Genomic DNA, 21,815 nt, shown 5'->3' with positions numbered 1-21,815 from the left:
CAGCAGGAGGTGTTTAAAAGGAGAGTGGATGTGGTGCTTGAGGCCATGGTCTGGTGATGAAGGATGTTGGGATGAAGATTGGACTGGATGATCCTGGTGGTCCTCTCCAACCATAGCATTTCATAGTGATGAGATGTTGTGCTGAGGGATTTGGGTTAGTCAAAGACTTGTCAGTGTGAAACTACTGATTGGACTCAAGAATCTTGAAGGTCTTTTCCAATCTAAGAAGTTCTGTGATTCTGGGATTGAATAACAAAATGACAATATCCAGGGATGACCAGTCCATCCCCTCAGATGGATCTTGGTCTCTGCAGTTTTCTCAGGAACCTGGGAGCCCCTCAAACCACCACACCATGCCTGTAGGCTGTCATTTAAGCATGAGTCCTGCTACCACCCCACAAGCTTTCATCAGCTGGACAGTTTGCTGTGTCTGCCTGGGCATTAGCACTGCATCCACATCACCAGGATGGGTGTAAATGAGTAGAAACAAACTGCAGTTCAAAAGGCTCAAGGCAACAGTCCCTCTGCAAAACCCATACTTATCCAGAACCAGCAGCTATCCTGCTGCCATACTGCACACACAGCCAGTCTGCTGGAACTGTAACACCAAAGGGGCTGACTGGGCAGCTGCCAGGTGGGTCCTGCCTTTTCATTCTTGCAGGAGGCTGACAGGCTAGGTAAAAACGAGCAAATAGCTGTGCTGTCACAGAAAGATGCTCTGCTCCTGCTCCCGGTGACACCTGTAGACAGTCTCACTGCCTTGCACATTGCCACAACTTTAGCTCTCCTTCCTGGCCCAGAGGCTTTGTGACAAAGTTCAAGGTGGCTAATTATCACAGAATCATCTGTGCCCAGGAGTACGAGTAGGGAGCCTTGTCCTGTGCCTAGTGAAAACCAGGTTGTAAAGCTCAGTGGACTGGAAACAGCCTGGGGCAGAGTTCAAGTTCTCTGCCTTGCTGCAACTTTCACATACCTTGATTTCTAGGCATTTAACCTATGCAAGTATCATCATTGTGTGCAAGTACTTTTGCCTTCAACGTTTATATCTCTGAGCTTTCCCATGAGGGTACAGAATAAACAACCAGCTCACTCTCTTACCTGTTATCTGTCTATTCTCCTGGCATTGTTTCTTACCTGTTATCTGTCTACTCTCCTGGCATTGTTTTCTGATCCTGTCTTTTCTTCTTCAGCCTATATCCCATTGTGGCTTTCTGCTGTCCAGAACATCTAGCCATGGACAGGTAAACATCCTGGGGGAGAAGAATGACAGAAGTGGTACAAGCAGCAACAGAAAACTAGCTTAGCACCTCTTGCATGCTATTAATATCACAATATCACAGTATCACCAAGGTTGGAAGAGACCTCACAGATCATCAAGTCCCACCCTTTACCACAGAGCTCAAGGCCAGACCATGGCACCAAGTGCCACGTCCAGTCCTGCCTTGAACAGCTCCAGGGACGGCGACTCCACCACCTCCCCGGGCAGCCCATTCCAGTGTCCAATGACTCTCTCAGGGAAGAACTTTCTCCTCACCTCCAGCCTAAATCTCCCCTGGCACAGCCTGAGGCTGTGTCCTCTCGTTCTGGTGCTGGCCACCTGAGAGAAGAGAGCAACCTCCTCCTGGCCACAACCTCCCCTCAGGTAGTTGTAGACAGCAATAAGGTCTCCCCTGAGCCTCCTCTTCTCCAGGCTAACCAATCCCAGCTCCCTCAGCCTCTCCTCGTAGGGCTGTGCTCAAGGCCTCTCAATACCTTCAGATTAAATACCAGGTCTATCTGCATTGCTCTAAGGGGTCTTTTTTTTGTCTCTGTAAATAAGGTTGTTTCATTGGAAGGAAAAAAACACCTTCCCTTACACTGGGAAAGTACAGCAGCATGCCAAGAAAGGAGATACCAAATGTGATGTACTGCTCACTTCAAAACACACAGAAATTAGCTGAAATATTCCTATCCATTTCAAATAGGTTGGGCCACCGTTGGGAAGCCTAAGAAGAAGGCTACACACAAGAATAGTGAATGAAGGGCCAGAAAAAAGCTTAAAAGCTTTACTATCCTGAGGTCTCAGAGCTGCTCTGCTGATACACCAGGGGAGAAAAGTCACTGCCATGTCAACACAAATTCAGCTTTCAGTATTACACGTGTAAGATCTCGAGGCTTCAGATTTGTGTGGCCATCTAGCACACTAGATTTACTAGTACAGCAGAAAGGTCTCTGAAATCTAGCAGTACAAATTGCTTTCAATTCTTATGCAGCTTAAATATGTATCTGTTCTTACCACAGCTACTTCAAAGAGATGCTTGCTAGCCCTAGGTCGGATCAGAGATGCTGTAAGATACTCCCAGGAACTGTTTGTCAAAAGCATAACTGTTTGAGCACTGGAGGGCAGCACTGACCTGTAGGTAAAGCAGAAGGTGTCAATTTAAAGAGCACTTGAAACATAAGAACCAGCAGAATGAGGTACCAAGAAGATCATGGAAGTGAGGAGAGCCACTGGAGCTTCAATTGTTTGCTTAGGAAAAACTCTACAATCTCCTCCCCTCCACCTCCCCAACAAACTAGCTGTATTGTCCTGCAATCGTTAGCTGCACGCCTGTAAGTAAAAGGCCAGTGGAGTCCTTTTGTTAGCTGGAATCTGCACTGTAGTCCCCATAATTTAGTATGCCCTTAGGCCAGGTGATGATCTGTGTGAAGACGACAGGTCAAACTGCTGCCAGAGAAACTGGGGAAGTCAGGAGTTAACTGCAGTCAAGTGTAATCCCTCCGGGGTTACACCATTGGAACTGGGAGCAAAATTCACCCCAGGAGGGGTGAGACAAAGAACTTCATGTGCAGCCATAAACGGAGTAGCTCTTACCTTATGCTCCAGTTAAACTTTGCCTTTTCACTGTGTACTCTGCTATAGTGCAGGCTCTGGGCAGCCTGAGCTAGGGTAGGGTGTCCCTGGCCATGGGCAGGTCCTTGCGGTGCCTTCCAACCCTGACCGATCCTATGATTCTGTGATCAGTGCTGTGCTCATCAGGGCAGGACAATCTGTCCACCTAATCGCAAAGGAATGAGCTCTTCTGGATCTATTCTCATGATGAGATGTCTTAATGATGATCATCTGCCTGGCCTGCAGATGATAATTGCCTTGGGAGTGGCTATTTCTCACCAAGCTTTCAGGCACACACCCATGAATAATACTGTGGCACCCAGGCCCTACACTAAGCACAGCCTTGGTTGGAACAGACTGGCTTACGTGGGTGCAATTGCTCCCACCACAGGCACCCCTCACTGCTACAGCTTAGTGCCCAAGCAGGTGAAAGAGCTCAGTGGGGTTTCTTTGCAAGACTAAATCCAAATAAATAAGATGCAGATGGCTGCTTCAGCTCCCATGCAGGCAATATCTTATTCATTTTTTTTCCCTGGCAGTTGTGTGATCTTGTTAACACTGCACGAAAATACAAAGCTTTGTTAATTGTGCTTGTAATTGTGGTGTTAATTGAGGTTGCAGTGAGGCTGGAGCTGGTCTCTTCTGAATTACTAATGATAGGACAAGAGGAAATGGCCTCAAGTTGCATCAGGGGAGGTTTAGGTTGGATGTTGGGAGGAAGTTCTTTACTGAGTGGGTGGTCAGGCACTGGAACAGGCTGCCCAGGGAGGTGGTGGAGTTGCCATCCCTGGAGGTGTTTAAAAGGAGGCTGGATGAGGCACTTAGAGAGCTGAGGGAGCTGGGGGTCTGCAGCCTGGAGAAGAGGAGGCTCAGGGGTGACCTCATTGCTGTCTACAACTACCTGAAGGGACATTGTAGCCAGGTGGGGGTTGGCCTCTTCTCCCAGGCAACCAGCAATAGAACAAGGGGACACAGTCTTAAGTTGTGCCAGGGTAGGTATAGGCTGGGTGTTAGGAGGAAGTTCTTCCCAGAGAGAGTGATTGGCATTGGAATGGGCTGCCCAGGGAGGTGGTGGAGGCACCGTCCCTGGAGGTCTTCAAGCAAGGCCTGGATGAGGCACTTAGTGCCATGGTCTGGTTGACTGGCTAGGGCTGGGTGCTAGGTTGGACTGGATGATCTTGGAGGTCTCTTCCAACCTGGTTGATTCTATGATATGGTTTAGTTAATTAGAAAGGTTAGGTGATAGGTTGGACTCAATGACCTTAGAGGTCTTTTCCAACCTGGTTAATTTTGTGTGGAGTCGCCATCCCTGGAGGTGTTTAAAAGGAGAGTGGATGTGGTGCTTGAGGCTATGGTCTGGTGATGAAGGATGCTGGGATGAAGGTTGGACTGGATGATCCTGGTGGTCCTCTCCAACCATAGCGATTCATAGTGATGAGATGTTGTGCTGAGGGATTTGGGTTAGTCAAGGACTTGTCAGTGTGAAACTAATGATTGGACTTGATGGTCTTTTGCAATCTAAGAACTTCTGTGCTTCTGTGATTCTATGCAATTGGCCCTCTGCCAGTGAATGATGTAGCAGTCAGCATGTGCTTCTTCTTCCCAGGGCGTGGATACCACCAAACGGCTCTCTACTCTGGGAGGACAGTTCAAGCAATCCCTGGAGAAACTAATGAAAATCCTTGAGCAGTGCCAGCCATACTTCATCCGCTGCATCAAGCCAAATGACTACAAGAAACCTCTGGTAATGTTTTAACAACAGCTCTTGCCCTCAGTAAACTTCTTCATGAGAAAAAGCTGTTGGTTGCTATGTAGCATTTTCTATCTGTAGCTTCATCCCAGAGCTGGAGCGAAGGCTATTGCTGCAGTTTAAAAGGTGGTAGGATGTAGTATTGTTCGTTTACAAAAGCATTTCCAACCAAAGGTCATAGATGGCAAAAAAAAAAAGCAGGTAGGTGTATTCCTGAGAGGGGCTGCAAAAGCCTTTCCTGTAGGGATAAAGACAAAACCAGAGAGCTTCAGGCCCTTACCAAGGAACAAACAAAAGAAAATAGGATCTAACAATGATCATACTATGACATAGCCTGGGAGAATAGGAGAGCTGTTGGTGTTTGAGAGAGGGGTGGCATGGCTTAATTTGACTCTACTGGAAGATTGAGTTTGTCATTAAGACACTTGTGTGGAACTCGGAGATCATGATGCAGTTCTATGCTAAAGCCTTCTGTGGTGCTGATCAAGTGAGTTAATAATGTTTCAAGTAGTGCCTGTAGCCCAGTGAGCCTGTTTTTAATCTGCATTACAAGAGCCCAGCAGCACATATGCAGTGCTTTGCATGGCTATACCCAAAGGAGCTAAGTTGCTTCTCTGTGGGAATGGAATGAAGAAGGATAATAACAGGTGAATGCTGACCTTGATTTCCCACAGCTGCTGCCTACCTTATCTCAGAAAGGATAGATAAATGGACATCTGGGCCCCCCAGTTTAGGAGGGACACTGAGATGCTTGAGCGTGTCCAGAGAAGGGCAACGAGGCTGGGGAGAGGCCTTGAGCACAGCCCTACGAGGAGAGGCTGAGGGAGCTGGGATTGGTTAGCCTGGAGAAGAGGAGGCTCAGGGGAGACCTTATTGTTGTCTACAACTACCTGAGGGGAGGCTGTAGCCAGGAGGAGGTTGCTCTCTTCTCTCAGGTGGCCAGCACCAGAACGAGAGGACACAGCCTCAGGCTGTGCCAGGGGAGATTTAGGCTGGAGGTGAGGAGAAAGTTCTTCCCTGAGAGAGTCATTGGACACTGGAATGGGCTGCCCGGGGAGGTGGTGGAGTCGCCGTCCCTGGAGCTGTTCAAGGCAGGACTGGATGTGGCACTTGGTGCCATGGTCTGGCCTTGAGCTCTGTGGTAAAGGGTTGGACTTGATGATCTGTGAGGTCTCTTCCAACCTTGGTGATACTGTGATACTGTGATCTTGTTACTAAGAAAAATAAGGCACGGTTATGTAAAAGACTGGGTTGTTATTGCCTAATTATGCTAACATGGAGGTGTGTGCTCTATGCTCAAAGACTATATAATGAGAGTCAAAACAATCAATAAAGAGTCTCTGGCATAATTCACACTGAATTGGTCTGGAGTCCATGTGCCATTGCTTCTGATCACACTGGTCTATGTGAACTTTGGTCACATCTCCAACTGATCTGTGTGGGCTTTGGCCACATCTGCAGCAGCAACCAAATAGCTGCAACACTACTGCAGTTACTCACACCTGCAAACCAACATGAGCAATACATTGTTGGCATGAAATGGCAGTTTGAGAACTGATAATGGTTGCTAAAGCCAGACTGAAGTTAATGGGCTGTTTTCTGCTGCTGCTAACCAGAAATTTGAAGGGCCTTTGGGGTCAGTTGTTTATGCTCATAACAAATTGATTTGCTGCAATAATGAAGTAAGAGGTAAAAATTTCAACAGCATAGTAGGCTGCTTTGTGGGCACTCCGAGGTTGAAGGTTAATAGATGGACAGATTCACTCTGTGCTGGGTCAAGAACTGGCTGGATGACAGAGCCCAGAGAGTGGTGGTGAATGGTGCCACAAGCAGTTGGCAGCTGTCACCAGTGGTGTTCCCCAAGGATCAGTGCTGGGCCCAGGCCTGTTCAATATCTTTACTGATGATCTGGATGAGAGGATTGAGTCCAGCATCAGTAAGTATGCAGATGACACTAGGAGCAGGTGTTGATCTGTTGGAAGGTAGGAGAGCCCTGCAGAGGGACCTGGACAGGCTGGATGGGTGGGCAGAGGCCAATGGGATGAGATTGAACAAGGCCAAGTGCAGGGTTCTGTACTTTGGCCACAACAACCCCAAGCAGTGCTACAGGCTGGGGACAGAGTGGCTGGGAAGCAGCCGGGAGGAAAGGGACCTGGGGGTGCTGGCAGAGAGTAGCTGAAGATGAGGCAGCAGTGTGCCCAGGTGGCCAAGAGAGCCAATGGCATCCTGGCCTGCATCAGGAACAGTGTGGCCAGTAGGACAAGGGAGGTTATTCTGCCCCTGTACTCAGCACAGCTCAGGCCACACCTTGAGTGCTGTGTCCAGTTCTGGGCTCCTCAATTCAAGAGAGATGTTGAGGTGCTGGAAGGTGTCCAGAGAAGGGCAACAAAGCTGGTGAGGGGCCTGGAACACAAACCCTATGAGGAGAGGCTGAGGGAGATGGGGTTGTTTAGCCTGGAGAAGAGGAAGCTCAGGGCAGAGCTCATTGCTGTCTACAACTACCTGAAGGGAGGCTGCAGCCAGGTGGGGTTGGTCTCTTCTGCCAGGCAACCAGCAACAGAACAAGGGGACACAGTTGTGCTGGGGGAAGTATAGGCTGGATGTTAGGAGGAAGTTGTTGTCAGAGAGAGTGATTGGCATTGGAATGGGCTGCCCAGGGAGGTGGTGGAGTCTCCATCCCTGGAGGTATTGAAGAAAATTCTGGATGGGGCACTTAGTGCCATGGTCTGGTTGACTGGCTAGGGCTGGGTGCTAGGTTGGGCTGGATGATCTTGGATGTCTCTTCCAACCTCGTTGATTCTATGATTCTAGATGTGATCTGAGGAATGCTGCATGTGTAGCTTCCTTCAGTGCTAAGCCTCCTCCTTGTCTGCTTCTCCTTTCAGCTGTTCGACCGGGAGCTGTGCATCAAACAGCTGCGCTACTCAGGGATGATGGAGACCATCCAGATCAGGAAAGCTGGCTACCCAATTCGCTACAGCTTCCAGGAGTTCTTTGAGAGATACAGAGTTCTCCTGCCCTGGGCTCTTCGGGAACAGGTGTGGAAGCAAGAATTTGATTTAAGGCTGCCTTGGTTCTGGTTTAAATTTCCCAGAGACTCAAAAGATAGCTAACAGGACCAATACAATAATAGGATGCCTTCTCCTCTTCCCCATTCCATGCCCCTTTTGGAAAGAAAAGAATTAGATGTAGAGAAGAGGCTAAAACACCTCACCCAACTAAAATAGTCTTGCTTCCACTTGGGAGTTAGAAGGAAAAAAAACTTAAACAATAAATAAAAGGGGGAATTTCTTTACTGTAAGGGTCACAGAGCACTGGTACAGGCTCCTCAGAGAGCCTGTGGTGGAGTCTCCTTCTCTGGAGACTTTCAAGGCCTGTCTGGCTGTGTTCCTCTGTGATCTGTGCTAGATTGTGTGATCCTGCTCTGGCAGGGAGGTTGGACTCGATGATTTCTTTGGGTTCCTTCCAACGCCTAATATCCTGTGAGCCTGTATTTAAGACAGGGGAGTTACACAGAGATAAAGGGAAAGGAAAACAAGATACAATATATATCCATATAACCAGATTGATGGCAATGGATGGAGGTAGATTTTCAGACAGGGCTTGTCCACCATGTGGTGGGATTGCCACATGGTAAAGCAAAAACAGCAGAACAAGGGTGATGCTAGCAGGCAGGGAAGCAAAAGAAACAGCAAATTCCTCTGTTGTCACAGGGGCCCTAGTCAGGAAGTGGGAGTGGGCGAAGCACTACACCTGGGGTCAGATTCAGACCCACCCCCAGGGAGGAGTCAGGAGGACCTGGGGTCAGGTTCAAGACCACCCCCCAGGAGGGTTAACCCTTTACATTGGCTCATCTAACTTTTCCTTAGGAGACTTTAATCTTTTCCATGGTAGATAATTGGATTACTGCTGCACATCTGAGGGAGCTGTTATCACAGCAACTGTTGTCACAGTAATTGTAGCTAACACTTACATACTCATTTGGTCCTTAGTGAAACAGTAGAAGTGCTTTTAGGTGCAGCTATCCTTGATCTGCCCCACACAGATATCCCAGGTAGGGTGGCACCTCCATTGCCCTTAGATGTTTCTTCTCTAAAACAACACACTTCTATGGTCTCTGCCATCCTCCTTGCACTTCAGCTCTGGAATATCTGAAGTTATATTCTTCCTTTTCTTGACCATTTGAGCCAAACCACCTCATTCATTATACTTTCAGTCCAGAGGTCTGTGAGACCTCATCTGCTTCAGTTCTTCATCCTTTGCAATGCAGAGCAACATACCATTACAGAGTACAGCTGCTCTGTTTCACCACCAAGCCCTAACATGATGATGCTTTTGCATATCAGCTGAAAAATGATGTTCGCCAGAGCTGTATCCACATCTGTGAAGCAGTGCTGGGCAAGGATGAAAGCTGGCAAGCTGGAAAGACCAAGATTTTCCTTAAAGTAAGTAAAAAGAATAGTTTATTGTCTGTTCTCCTGGAAAAAGTGGGTGCTTCATGGTACAGCTTGACCTGTTTGTGAAAGAGTGGGTGACCCAGAAAGACAGTGTTCTCTTATAAACTCTCTCTTCAATCTAAGGCTGAATCTTTGTCCCTGAAGGCCAAGTAATATAATGGACACAGCTTGGTGCAGGAGAGGCTAACCCTCTTCCTATGCTGCAGTATTGCAACTTAAACAGCACAGTGCAATGTCCTGGCCTTTGCTCATTCCTTGAGCATAAGCAAGAACTGGATTCCAGAACACTACAGCAGGGGAGCTCCTTGCCTGTAGCATATACCCAGGTAAAAGCAGTCTTACTGCAGGCAGATTCTCTGCTTGTTAATGGCTGTAGCCAGGCATGGTGTTGTCAGGTGATGTACACTCTTCCTATTGCAGTTCCACACATGCATTTGAATTGCAACTTGTACTACATCATGCCAGTTTGGGGCCTTTCAGACCATGTGTCCAGTTTTCAGAAGTTGTGAGGGTGCCTGCTCAGCTGCACTTTCTTTCAACAGGATCATCATGATACAGTATTGGAGCTGCAACGCCAAAACATACTTACAGATAAGGTTCTCCTTATCCAGAAGGTGATGAGAGGATTGAAGGACAGGTCAGTGATTTTACAGGAGATGTGCTTTGGTTTGATTCAGCAACCTTTGTGGTGCAGTTTTACCCAGTGGTTTTGAGTATGAAATGTATCACAGAATCCACGTTAGCACTCTGTATATGTCAGTGGCTTGAGTGGTGCCAACCTGCTATGAGTAAAAGGTACTAATTCATAGAATCAACCAGGTTGGAAGAGACCTCCAAGATCATCCAGTCCAACCTAGCACCCAGCCCTAGCCAATCAACCAGACCATGGCACTAAGTGCCTCAGCCAGGCTTTTCTTGAACACCTCCAGGGACAGTGACTCCACCACCTCCCTGGGCAGCCCATTCCAATGCCAATCACTCTCTCTGCCAACAACTTCCTCCTAACATCCAGCCTAGACCTCCCACAGTCTATATCTTCCTCTGGCCCCAAATTCAGTGCTCATCTTGTAACAGTGCACAGTCCAGCTGGGAGGATTTTGCACCACAATTTGTTCTGGCTTAGCATCTTTACTTTCATGATGCTTCTCAAAGTGCAGGGCTGTGACACATTCAGCTTGTATGAAGACAAAGAGCTGGGAGGAGGATTTGCACTTCATCTTTCTAGCAAACTGTAGACATCTAGAAAGCAGGGAATCCCCATGGAATCTGTGGCCTTATCAGAGCTACAGGAACTCTCACATTTAGAACATAAGTGTTTGATACAAGACAGAAAAGAATCAGACAGAAACTAAGCAGTCCTTCACTTTGTGAAGATCACAGCTCTTGCATTTGGTCTGGTTTAGTTTGAAATATCTTCAGGAATTAAATTTAGTCTCTGTCAAGTAAATGCTCATCTTTGTTAAATGTTTTACATCATGATGTCTACTTATTAATCTTGTATCCCCCAACCCAAACCATGGCATAGGACTAAATCCTTGTTTGATGTAGGAATATTCCTGACAGTAGAGATGCAAGAACTAAAAAAAAACATGATACAAAATGCCCCAAAACTTCCCCCTTTTTTTTCAAAGCCTGCCTGCCACCTAATAGAGTATCAAGTCTCCTTAAAAGACCTACCTCACCTTTATTTTCAAAGCACCAGAGCTCTGTGCCACTTCTGACAGCCACAGTGTGACAGCCTTTACCAAGGGCTACTAGTCCTGACAGGACACTGGGGAGCAAGTGGTCCTCAGATGGAGGAGTTAACTTATACAGGCTTGATGTGAAGGCTTTTTCACATCTTACAGAGCTCTTCTACTGCAGGAATGACTTTGATCTGGAGTTGCTGTATTTTTGCAGCATTAAGGGCAAAGTATCAGTGTGAATTTCTTCTAGCAAACAGGAAAACACTCTGGAGCTCAACTGATTCATGGTTGCTGTTTCACTTGCAGAATGGACTGAGCATAGGTGAAATCTCCTAAGGCCAGATAAAGTCAGGCAAAGCAGCCTACTCTGACCTTTCCATCAGTATGGAAAACATGCAAGCAGATGAAATGTTTGAGCGAGGGTAATTTTAAGGCATGTGGTACAAAAATGTCTGACCAGACTAATCTTTCTGCTGCAATATATTGTTCATGGGCTACGCATAAGCAGGAAGAACAGCCCTTGCTGAGCTTTAAACTTGCCCTGGTGAGATGTCTACTAAAAACTGAGCCAGCTTTCCTGGCTCTTGTCATAGAATCATAGAATCAGCCAGATTGGAAGAGACCTCCAAGATCAGCCAGTCCAACCTAGCACCCGGCCCTAGCCAGTCAACCAGACCATGGCACTAAGTGCCTCACCCAGGCTTTTCTTGAACACCTCCAGGGATGCAGACTCCACCACCTCCCTGGGCAGCCCATTCCAATGCCAATCACTCTCTCTGCCAACAACTTCCTCCTAACATCCAGCCTAGACCTCCCCTGGCACAACTTGAGAGTGTGTCCCCTTGTTCTGTTGCTGGTTGCCTGGCAGAAGAGACCAACCCCACCTGGCTACAATGTCCCTTCAGGTAGTTGTAGACAGCAATGAGGTCTGCCCTGAGCCTCCTCTTCTCCAGGCTAAACAACCCCAGCTCCCTCAGCCTCTCCTCATAGGGTTTGTGTTCCAAGCCCTTCACCAGCTTTGTTGCCCTTCTCTGGACACCTTCCAGCACCTCAACATCTCTAGACAGCAGACAAGGCTGAGACCCGACTATAGACATCCCATAAAACAAAAAGCCTTCCACTTTGCTCTTTACCATTATTCTAAGCAGCAGCCTCATCTATCTGTCTGCTTAGGAAGCGGTTTCTGAAACAGAGGAAGTCTGCTGTAGCCATTCAGTCAGCCTGGCGAGGCTACTGCTGCCGGAAGGACTTCAGAATGGTAAGAAACAGCTGGAGCTAGAAATATCTCTTTACTTTGTGTGCTTATATGTATGTATGTATGTATTTGTGTGTATGTGTTCATATACTATGCCTTGCCATACTGAGTATTAGCAATGAAGATACTTACAGATGAAGGAAAGATAGAATCATAGAATCAACCAGGTTGGAAGAGACCTCCAAGATCATCCAGTCCAACCTAGCACCCAGCCCTAGCCAGTCAACCAGACCATGGCACTAAGTGCCTCATCCAGGCTTTGCTTGAACACCTCCAGGGATGGTGCCTCCACCACCTCCCTGGGCAGCCCATTCCAATGCCAATCACTCTCTCTGACAACAACTTCCTCCTAACATCCAGCCTAGACCTCCCCTGGCACAACTTCACACTGTGTCCCCTTCTTCTGTTGCTGGTTGCCTGGCAGCAGAGGCCACCCCCCACCTGGCTACAATGTCCCTTCAGGTAGTTGTAGACAGCAATGAGGTCAGCCCTGAGCCTCCTCTTCTCCAGACTAAACACCCCCAGCTGCCTCAGCCTCTCCTCATAGGATTTGTGCTCCAGGCTCCTCACCAGCTTCGTTGCCCTTCTCTGGACACCTTCCAGCACCTCAACATCTCTCTTGAATTGAGGGGCCCAGAACTGGACACAGTACTCAAGGTGTGGCCTGACCAGTGCTGAGTACAGGGGAAGAATAACCTCCCTTGTACTGCAGTTTGCCCCCTCCTCCTTCTGCTGTTTCCCTTGGGATTGTTCACACTTACCTCTCTGTTCACTTGGCTTCATTGCCACTCTCTTCCTTCCCTTGCCATAATCTTGAGCTGTCGTCATCGCCTCCTGGATGGTTCGAATGTTACCCCCACACTTAAGAAAATCACCTAGACTAGACTCAGCTGAGCTGGAAATGAAAGAATGAAGATTTATATTCACAGCTTAGCATAATACACAAGCAGATATTTACTGTATCTACAGCTGTAGACAGAAATAGACAAGTCAAAAAGTTACACGGAAACACAATGCTCCTCCCAGAAACCAGAGTCCCCAGGAGGGGCTCCCAACCACCCTTCCACCTCCTTTCCACCTCTCTACCTTATCCCAGACTTTGCCTTATGTTCAAGGTGAATTTGGAGAATTGGCCAGGGGGATTAGGAAGCAGATTAGTTACACAAACAGCAGGTTAGGGAGAGAGGGAGGCAGCCAGAACCAGAGAAAGCAACTCTATTATCTGTGTTTATGTTCTCACTTTTATCTCAGCAAGCCTATGAGTGCAGCAGACATCACCACTGTTTCCTTTTCACAGCCTATAATCTAATTCCTCTCACCAAAACATCCCAGCTAGGCTCAAACTAGCACAAATCCCTAGAACAGCTCCCCAGTAGAACTCTCTATAGTCACAGAATCACAGGATGTTAGGGGTTTAAAGGGACCTCCAGAGATCACTGAGTCTAGTGCCCATGCCAAGGCACAATTACCTAGGGCAGGTACTCAGGAACGCATCCAGGAGGGTTTAGGGTAAGGGCAGAAAGCAAAGCCTAAAGGGCTTTATCACATCCACCTCTCCCAGTGCCTTTATTTACTTGCTGAATTTTGTTCTCTATTTTACTCATCCCAACTTACCCTCAGTCTTAAGGTTTGGACTCATGCTTTTCCCCTCACCTCCCCACAGGCAATGCTGGGCTTCGGGCGCCTGCAGGCTCTGTACCGCAGCCGGCACCTCGCCAGGCAGTACGAAGGGACCCGGGCTGGTGTCATCAGGCTGCAGGCCGTGTGCCGCGGCTACCTAACGCGCCAGAAGGTAGCAGAGCAGAAGAAGGCTGCTTGTGTCATACAGGCGTATGCCAGGGGCATGCTCGCGCGCCAAGCCTACCAGAGGATGAAGAGGGAGGTATGGTCACAGACACACCTCACAGCATCACAGTATTATTAGGATTGGATGAGACCTCACAGATCATCAAGCCCAACCCTTTACCACAGAGCTCAAGGCCAGACCATGGCACCAAGTGCCACGTCCAATCCTGCCTTGAACAGCTCCAGGGACAGCGACTCCACCACCTCCCCGGGCAGCCCATTCCAGTGTCCAATGACTCTCTCAGTGAAGAACTTTCTCCTCACCTCCAGCCTAAATTTCCCCTGGCGCAGCCTGAGGCTGTGTCCTCTTGTTCTGGTGCTGGCCACCTGAGAGAAGAGAGCAACCTCCTCCTGGCCACAACCGCCCCTCAGGTAGTTGTAGACAGCAATAAGGTCACCCCTGAGCCTCCTCTTCTCCAGGCTAACCAATCCCAGCTCCCTCGGCGTCTTCTCGTAGGGCTGTGCTCAAGGCCTCTCCCCAGCCTCGTCGCCCTTCTCTGGACACACTCAAGCATCTCAGTGTCCCTCCTAAACTGGGGGGCTCAGAACTGAACACAGGACTCAAGGTGTGGTCTAACCAGTGCAGAGTACAGGAGCAGAATGACCTCCCTGCTCCTGCTGACCACACCATTCCTGATGCAGGCCAGGATGCCACTGGCTCTCTTGGCCACCTGGGCACACTGCTGGCTCATGTTCAGGTGGGTATCAATCAGCACCCCCAGAACCCTCTCTGTTTGGCTGCTCCCAGCCACTCTAACCCCAGCCTGTATCTCTGCATGGGGTTGTTGTGGCCAAAGTGCAGCACCCTGCACTTGGAGCTATTGAACACCATCCCCTTGGACTCTGCCCATCTGTCCAGGCGGTACCTCGTGGACTTCTTGCTTCGGTGGAGTTCTGATAGGGATTTACTGACAAGTGTTGCCGTAGTGTAGCACTGGATGTGGATAGTTCCTTTGGGATATTTCATTTGGGGCTCTTGTCAAGGAAGAAAGCATCTTTCTAAGCAGATGGATCTGGTTGTTTGCTTTTTGTGTTCATTGTCATTGATCAAAACTTCACCAACAGCTGAAATGGTTTTGACTGAGGGTAGGAAAGGTGTGCATGTGTACCAGTCACTCCTGCCAGGGGTGATCAGTTTCTACAGCAAAGCCTGGTAATGTCACTTAGGGATCCCTTTAAAACTCACACCTTGGTATGCACTGTACCTTCTACCTTGACACATAGCACATGGGAGCCCTTCCCTTCTGTATGACTGCCACACAAACAAGACAGAGCCAGTCTGAAGTTTGCTGCCTGTGGTCTGTTGTCTAAGATGCCAAATCTAAAACTAAGTCCCTGCTGGGATAAAGTGCTGGTGTGGACAGCTTATTGATGGCAGAAGGGAGCCAGCTTTGCAGTCATGGAAACAATCACAGAATGATCCTGTTGTCCACAGAACAAGCTCAAGCTGGAGGCCAGGAATATCCGCTTGGAAGAAGAGAAACGTCTCGTCCAAGTCCTTGGACCAGCAAAAGCAAGGGAAGAAGCTATGAGATTAGAGAAGGTAGGTATGTTAGTGGAGCAACACTGAATGCTACGTTGCTTGGCCAAGAAGATAGCTGCCCTGGCTCACACCCTCAGCCTTGCTCAAAGAGCTGAGCTGCTATATTTTGATACAAACCAAATGTACCTGCTTGTAATGATGCTGTAGAAGTGAGACGAGGCAAAGAAGTGCACATTTGTGTGTGCAGTGTGAGCTGGCACTTTAACCAAACATGCACAATGATGTCACTGCCCCTCCTGTGACACAAAACACTTCTAAATTCTAAATAATGTGTGGCTTTCCACAGGGTTTTCCTGAAATAGTGTTTTATCCTCTCACACATAGAATCATCGAATTAACCAGGTTGGAAGACACCTCCAAGCTCATCCAGCCCAACCTAGCACCCAGCCCTAGCCAACCAGCTAGACCATGGCACTAAGTGCCTCATCCAGGCTTTGCTTGAACAACTCCTAGCAGAACAATGTTCCAGTCATGCCTAATCAGCTTCTGTGTTTAAAGGAGCACCTGGCTACCCTGGAGAGAGAAGAGGCAGAAGCAAGAGAAAGGAAGAATGCTCTTGACCATAAGCGAACAAATCATGATGTTCTCAGTGACCAAGAAATGGTGGACAAAATTTTTGGGTTTTTACCTGCTATGATTGGAGGCCAAGAAGGACAGGCTCCTCTGGGATTTGAGGTACAGAACTGCAGAATGGTCATAGAATCATAGAATGGTTTAGGTTGGAAGGGACCTCAAAGACCATCCAATTCCAGCTCTCTGCCATAGGCAAGGACACCTCCCACTAGAACAGGCCATCTTCACCTCTTGTGTAAGTCCATTGGTGGAATTTCATCAGTGGTCCATTCTGTGTACTGAAATCATCCAAATTAGAATAATCCAGACCATCTCTTTGCAATCTGCTTCCAGAGGTCAGTTGTAGGTCACATGCAGTTTGACGACCACTCCTCTTCAAAAGCTGCCACACATCTGTTTCTTTGGCCCAACAGACCCTCACCAAATAGTGCCATTCTTTGCATTTTGGCTCCAAGCACATGCTCTGCTGACAGTGCTCTGCTGGAAGCTCTTAAAACAAAATCTGAAATATCCTGCAACTGTGGAGGATGATGTCAGGTGGGGGAAGAGTAGCCAGAGTAGAATGGTGTGGGTTAGTGCAGGATGTGACCAGTGAGTTACCCATCAGCAACGTTCTTTATGAAGACCAAAACAGGAAGGCCATATAGAACAAATGCTTCTCAGAAGGACAAGCTCTGAGTCCCAGTGATCTGTTGGTAGCAGCTGAAAATGGCTTTGGGATTAGCTGGAAAGCTAAATTCTGGAGTACCTATGGCCAAGAGAAAAAACAATCAAACAAACCCCCAAAAGAGCCTAATGCAATAATGTTAAGAGTACAGGGAAAGAAAGTAAGCTTCTCCCTTATGCTCTGCACAGGACTTGGAAACAAAGCCTAACAAGCTGGAGGAGGTGGACCTGGATATGGTTCCCATGAGTGTGGAGCTAGAAGAGGAAGCAGATGGCTTGGAAGAGTACACCTTCCCAAAGTTTGCAGCTACTTATTTCCAGGGGTCTTCTACACATACTCACATCCGGAGACAGCTGCGGCAGCCACTACTCTATCACGACGACAAGGACAACGTCCTGGTATCTCGCTCCTTGTTGTTCTTGAGCCTGCTCTCTTCACAGCCTTGGCTTCTATAGCTACTCATCTTTTGATCCCCCGACTCCTGGCACAGCCCTGGGAACAAAGACTTTAAAGCCAAGCAGATAGTCCTAAGCACTTCTGCTAAAGGAGTAGCTTCCATTAGCATTATTTGGCACTTTGCAGGCAGGCTTTTCACACAGGTACCCACCCAGCACAACCTCTCTGGTCACCTTCAGTCTGCCTAAAGAGAGAACTCTGAGATTTGTTTTGGCTGCTGCAGATACCATTTGAGATAAAAGCAGAATGGAGAGAAGCATCAGAGCTCACCCACCTGTCTGCTCTTGTGAGGGCTGCTGGTCTGGGAGTGAGAACAGAAAGGGGAGGCCCAAGCCTTCTGTTTTCCTGCTGAACCACAAGGAGATTGAGTAGGGGACTTCTTCCTGGTGCTAGGCAACCTCATAGAGGCTACAAAACCTTCACTATTACTTGACTTTGTAGTTCTGGTCAAGAGGGCTTCTCAGATAGTTCACTGCTTTTCTGTCCAGTGCATAGTGCAGTTCAGCCAAGGTTTCTCCATCTCTCAGCACCCACAGCACACCCACGAGTTGCCCACAAAAGGAACAGTGAGAGTTCAGTACTCAGACAGCAAACCTGCCATTCCCACTAGAACTGCATCCTCTCCCTTTCAGCACGTTGAGACTGTTGCTGCCATGGTGTTTGACTGGTGTAAATGGTGGGAGGAGATGGGAACTTGAACAGCTTGAACTGGGCAAAGGAAGAAAACAGGCAGAAATGGCATGAGGTTCTCCTGGCAGTGTCTGACCATGCTTTCTGCCACTACAGGCTTCTCTAGTTGTGTGGGTTATCATCCTGAGGTTCATGGGGGACCTGCCAGAGCCAGCAATGTTTGCCAAGAATTCTACCACCAAGAGCAGCTCTGTGATGACACAGATATACGACACACTTGGAAGGAAAAACCAGGTCCAGTTCAGAAATGACAGCCCAAATATGGTGAGAGGAGCAGGTTATGTATTTTCATTTGTTTTCCTTGTTTTCTGTGCTGTTCCACCAAGAGTGAGAAAAGCAAAGGAACCCTTTCATGCTGCTGTACTCAAAATGCCAGAAGTTCAAAAGGGCTCCTGTCCTGGAAGGACACTGCAGCTTCTTTTGGTAGAAGGGGAGAAAACAAAATCATCTCCACGTGAACATCTTTGCATCCTTCAGGAATCATTCTGGCTGTGCATTAAACTAATTTGCTATGCTGGTAATGTGTGTTGTAGAAAGAAATCAGAAAGGATAACAAGATTTCGAAGGGGATCTCTTCCCTGAAGCTGAAACGGTCATCCAAGTTGACAGGGAAGGTAAGAAGCAGAAATAAATTGCCTCCCCTATGTCTTTTTTTGCCTGGAACTGTGTCTTTACCTTCTCAAAGATGTTAGTGACAGCAACCTCCTTGCTGAGAAGTTGTTCCCCTACCACACCAATGCAGCCCTGCGTATGGGGTACCTGGTTCACTTTTCCTTTGAAACCATCCCCATGTGCATTCATTCTCAGGCAGATCAGCTCTATCCCTTCCTGCTGGAGAGTGGCTCCTGAACACAGGGAACAATTCCTTACTGAGAATAATGTTATTATGGAACAGTTTGCCCAAGGCCCTAGCAGACTGAGAACTGCCAAGTGCTTAGGGATGTACAGGACAGTACAAGGAATCATGGAATGACAGAATCATAGAATGCACTGAATTGGAAGGGACCTCTAGAGGTCATCTAGTCCAACCCCCAAGGAAGTTCTAGCCAACAATAGTGATGTGATGGTGCATTTTGTGAGTTATCTTCAGAGGGAATGGGTGAAATACAGCCTGTTTCTTCCTGCTCCTCCATCGAGCAGAAAGAGCTTTTAACCTCAAAGACAAAGAAGGAATGTCTCTCATTTCTGGGAAAGCTGTCTGGTGAGAGGGGAGGTGTGCTGGTTTGAAGCCAGCTGGAATATTTTGGTGAGAAGAATTAGATGGTAGGCTGTGGAAAGGAAACAGTGGTGATGGCTACTGCACTCATAGGCTTGTATAAAAATGAGAACATAAATATAGATAACAGAGTTGCTGTCTGGTTCTGGCTGCCTCCCTTTTCTCCCTAGCCTGCTGTCTGTGTAACTAATCCCTCTGCTTCCTAACCCCCCTGGCCAATTCTCCAAACTCACCTTGAATGCAAGGCAAAGTCTGGGATAAGGTAGAGGGGTGGAAAGGAGGTGGAAGGGTGGTTGGGAGCCCCTCCTGGGGACTCTGGTTTCTGGGAGGGCTGCTGTGTTTCTGTATTACATTTTGACTTGTCTATTTCTGTCTATAGCTGTAGATATTGTAACTATCTGCTTATGTATTGTGCTAAGCTGTGAGTATAAAGCTTCATTCCTTAACTTTCAGCTCAGCTGAGCCTACTCTGGGTGATTTTATAAGAGTAGGGGGGTGGGTAACACCCAAACCATCACAGGAGGCTTCTGGAGCACTCCAGGGTTCTGCTTGGTTTCTTTCAGGTAGCAAACCAGCTAAGAAGTGGAGAAGAGGCTTTCCAAGAGGACAGCTCAATCACTGAGAGACCTATGTCCAACCTAGAAAAAGTGCACTTCATTATTGGCAATGCCATCCTGCGCCCTGCCATCAGGTAGCAATTTGTGCCTCCTTTCTAGGAGCAGGCACCCATTATGTGAAGGGATTCATGCACCTCCTTTCCACAGTCCTCAGGCATTTTCCAAATGTCTCACATTGATTTCTGGGCATTCCTAGAAGAAAACCCAAGCTAGTCAGGTAGAACTGAGACTGCAGGCCACAGGCTTTATGCACCTTTATGGGAGGGGACACAGAATGCCTCCCTTACTGCCTTTTCTGGTAACTGCATGTTGTAGTTGAGGTCAGCTGTCATTGTGCATGGCTTTCTGAATACCCTGCACATAGGCAATGAGGCAGAGCTCAGGGCTGTAACTCAGTAACAACTGAAGGTGAAACACAGCCCTAGCACCATGGAGAAGAAACACTCAGAGGAGTAAGAGGCACAGAGCTAATGCACACTAAGTATATGAGAGGTGTTCATACCCTCACTTTCCCAGCTGTCTGATGTTGAGCCCTCAAGCCATGTCCCCTAATCAGAGATTGCTGAAGGTCTGGCTTGCTGAGTATATCAGCCACTAGAAGAAGAAATCTTGCTTACAAGTGATGTGAGGCTGGACCTTAGGCCAAGCAGGGTGTGAGGGCTTGACAGATCCTGGTTGATTTTGACCTGACGCTATGGATTCTGTCTTCCATTGTAGCTCATTGCAGCTTATGCAATACTTCTCTGCAACAAAGTCCACAGGCACAGGCCCTGCTCTGACCTCAGTCATCAGCTGCATTCCTCTCTACGTAGTTGCTTTATTTCAGTCAAAAGGCTCACCTAAAACAGATCCTCAGTTGGCAAAAACTGCCTTCAGTGAACGTACTCCCTCAGTATGTACTCCCTCAGTCTATGTTTCATCATATGTCCTATCTGTGAACACAAAACCTCATCCACCTTGTGCCCTCCCACGTTTCACTTGCCAAATCTGTGTTCCAAGAGCCTGGAACAATTAAAATGGTTTTGTTTCTATGCAGATTTTTGCATCTATTTCCCATATGTGCTCGCTGCAGGCAACTTGCATTTTCAGAAGCTCACTCTGAAGAGCCCTTTCCTCCATTCCTGTACAAGGACTTGCTCTAAGTTTACTAAAACAAGGTGTCCCTCTATCCTTATCCCCAAGTCAGACAGACAAGAGTCATGAGATAAAAGACACATACTGTAAGAGAGCACAGCACAAGTTTCACATATGAAGGGATATTTCACAGCTGGATGACCCAGCAGTTGTTATCCCTGCACAGTCTCCCTGCTCATCACAGGATGTGATCCAGCATGGAAATTGCACTTGAACTGCTTGAGGAACAAGGAGTGGCAAAGGACACTACTTGTACCTTGAGCCTTTTCCTGCCAAAGCCATTGACACAGTTACTTCCTGTGGTACATCACAGGCAGTCTCCTAGCAAACATGGTCAAACCTAGCTCAGAAGTAATTCTTCATGCTGCAATCATGCCAAGCTTGCAGTGGAAATGTTACCAAAGACAGTTCAGACAGGGAATCACTAACTGTTGCTTTCACATGTTCTATTACAGAGACGAGATCTATTGCCAGATTTGCAAACAGCTCACTGAAAACAACAACAGGAGCAGCTATGCTCGAGGCTGGATCCTTCTGTCACTTTGCCTTGGTTGCTTTCCTCCTTCAGACACATTTGTGAAGGTACACTACTGACCTTTCCTACACCAGCTAAAGTGCCTTAGCTGATCTGGTTTCTGGTGTAGTTGGCTGTTTTGATACAGCTAGCCACAAAAACTGCCTGCCATAGTACCTGGTGCTGTGATTTTAGCAGGAAGTCTCTCATCTGATAAGCTTACCAGGGAATTTAAATACATGATTGCTGGACTCACAATTAATTCATTTTTGTTACATGCCAGCAAACTGGGTTCTGCTGTTCCCAGTTCATGTTTTAGATCTGTAATCTGCAAAGATCCCAAGCAGTGCTACAGGCTGGGGACAGAGTGGCTGAGAGCAGCCATGAAGAAAAGGACCTGGGGGTACTGGTAGATAATAGCTGAACATGAGCCAGCAGTGTGCCCAGGTGGCCAAGAGAGCCAATGGAATCCTGGCCTGCATCAGGAACAGTGTGGCCAGTAGGACAAGGGAGGTTATTCTGCCCCTGTACTCAACACTGC

At 47.8% G+C, this 21,815-nt stretch overlaps 1 protein-coding gene and 1 long non-coding RNA gene across 2 annotated transcripts in view; one reads left to right on the top strand and one right to left on the bottom strand.

Moving 5' to 3' along the window:
* MYO7B (myosin VIIB) overlaps positions 1-21,815 on the top strand; it is a 67,584-nt gene that overhangs the window by 17,812 nt on the left and 27,957 nt on the right. The window contains exons 15-27 of the mRNA XM_064165264.1: positions 4,479-4,616; positions 7,508-7,660; positions 8,969-9,067; positions 9,622-9,716; positions 11,938-12,022; positions 13,683-13,811; positions 15,300-15,407; positions 15,906-16,082; positions 16,836-17,045; positions 17,890-18,057; positions 18,327-18,407; positions 19,573-19,700; positions 21,216-21,342. Of these exons, the coding sequence (XP_064021334.1) occupies positions 4,479-4,616; positions 7,508-7,660; positions 8,969-9,067; positions 9,622-9,716; positions 11,938-12,022; positions 13,683-13,811; positions 15,300-15,407; positions 15,906-16,082; positions 16,836-17,045; positions 17,890-18,057; positions 18,327-18,407; positions 19,573-19,700; positions 21,216-21,342 (1,698 nt within the window). The remainder of the gene's footprint in view (positions 1-4,478; positions 4,617-7,507; positions 7,661-8,968; positions 9,068-9,621; positions 9,717-11,937; positions 12,023-13,682; positions 13,812-15,299; positions 15,408-15,905; positions 16,083-16,835; positions 17,046-17,889; positions 18,058-18,326; positions 18,408-19,572; positions 19,701-21,215; positions 21,343-21,815) is intronic.
* Positions 1,148-13,873, bottom strand: LOC135187002 (uncharacterized). The gene is made up of 4 exons (XR_010307164.1): positions 13,634-13,873; positions 12,781-12,914; positions 2,276-2,393; positions 1,148-1,250 (listed from the first exon to the last, which is right to left on the bottom strand). It is a non-coding gene; the product is annotated as an uncharacterized LOC135187002 (long non-coding RNA).

This window comes from Pogoniulus pusillus, chromosome 26, assembly GCF_015220805.1.
Source record: "Pogoniulus pusillus isolate bPogPus1 chromosome 26, bPogPus1.pri, whole genome shotgun sequence".
Taxonomy (NCBI): Eukaryota; Metazoa; Chordata; class Aves; order Piciformes; family Lybiidae; genus Pogoniulus; species Pogoniulus pusillus.
Note: the sequence above shows the minus strand (reverse complement) of the source record. Positions and strands in the feature narration are given on the sequence as shown.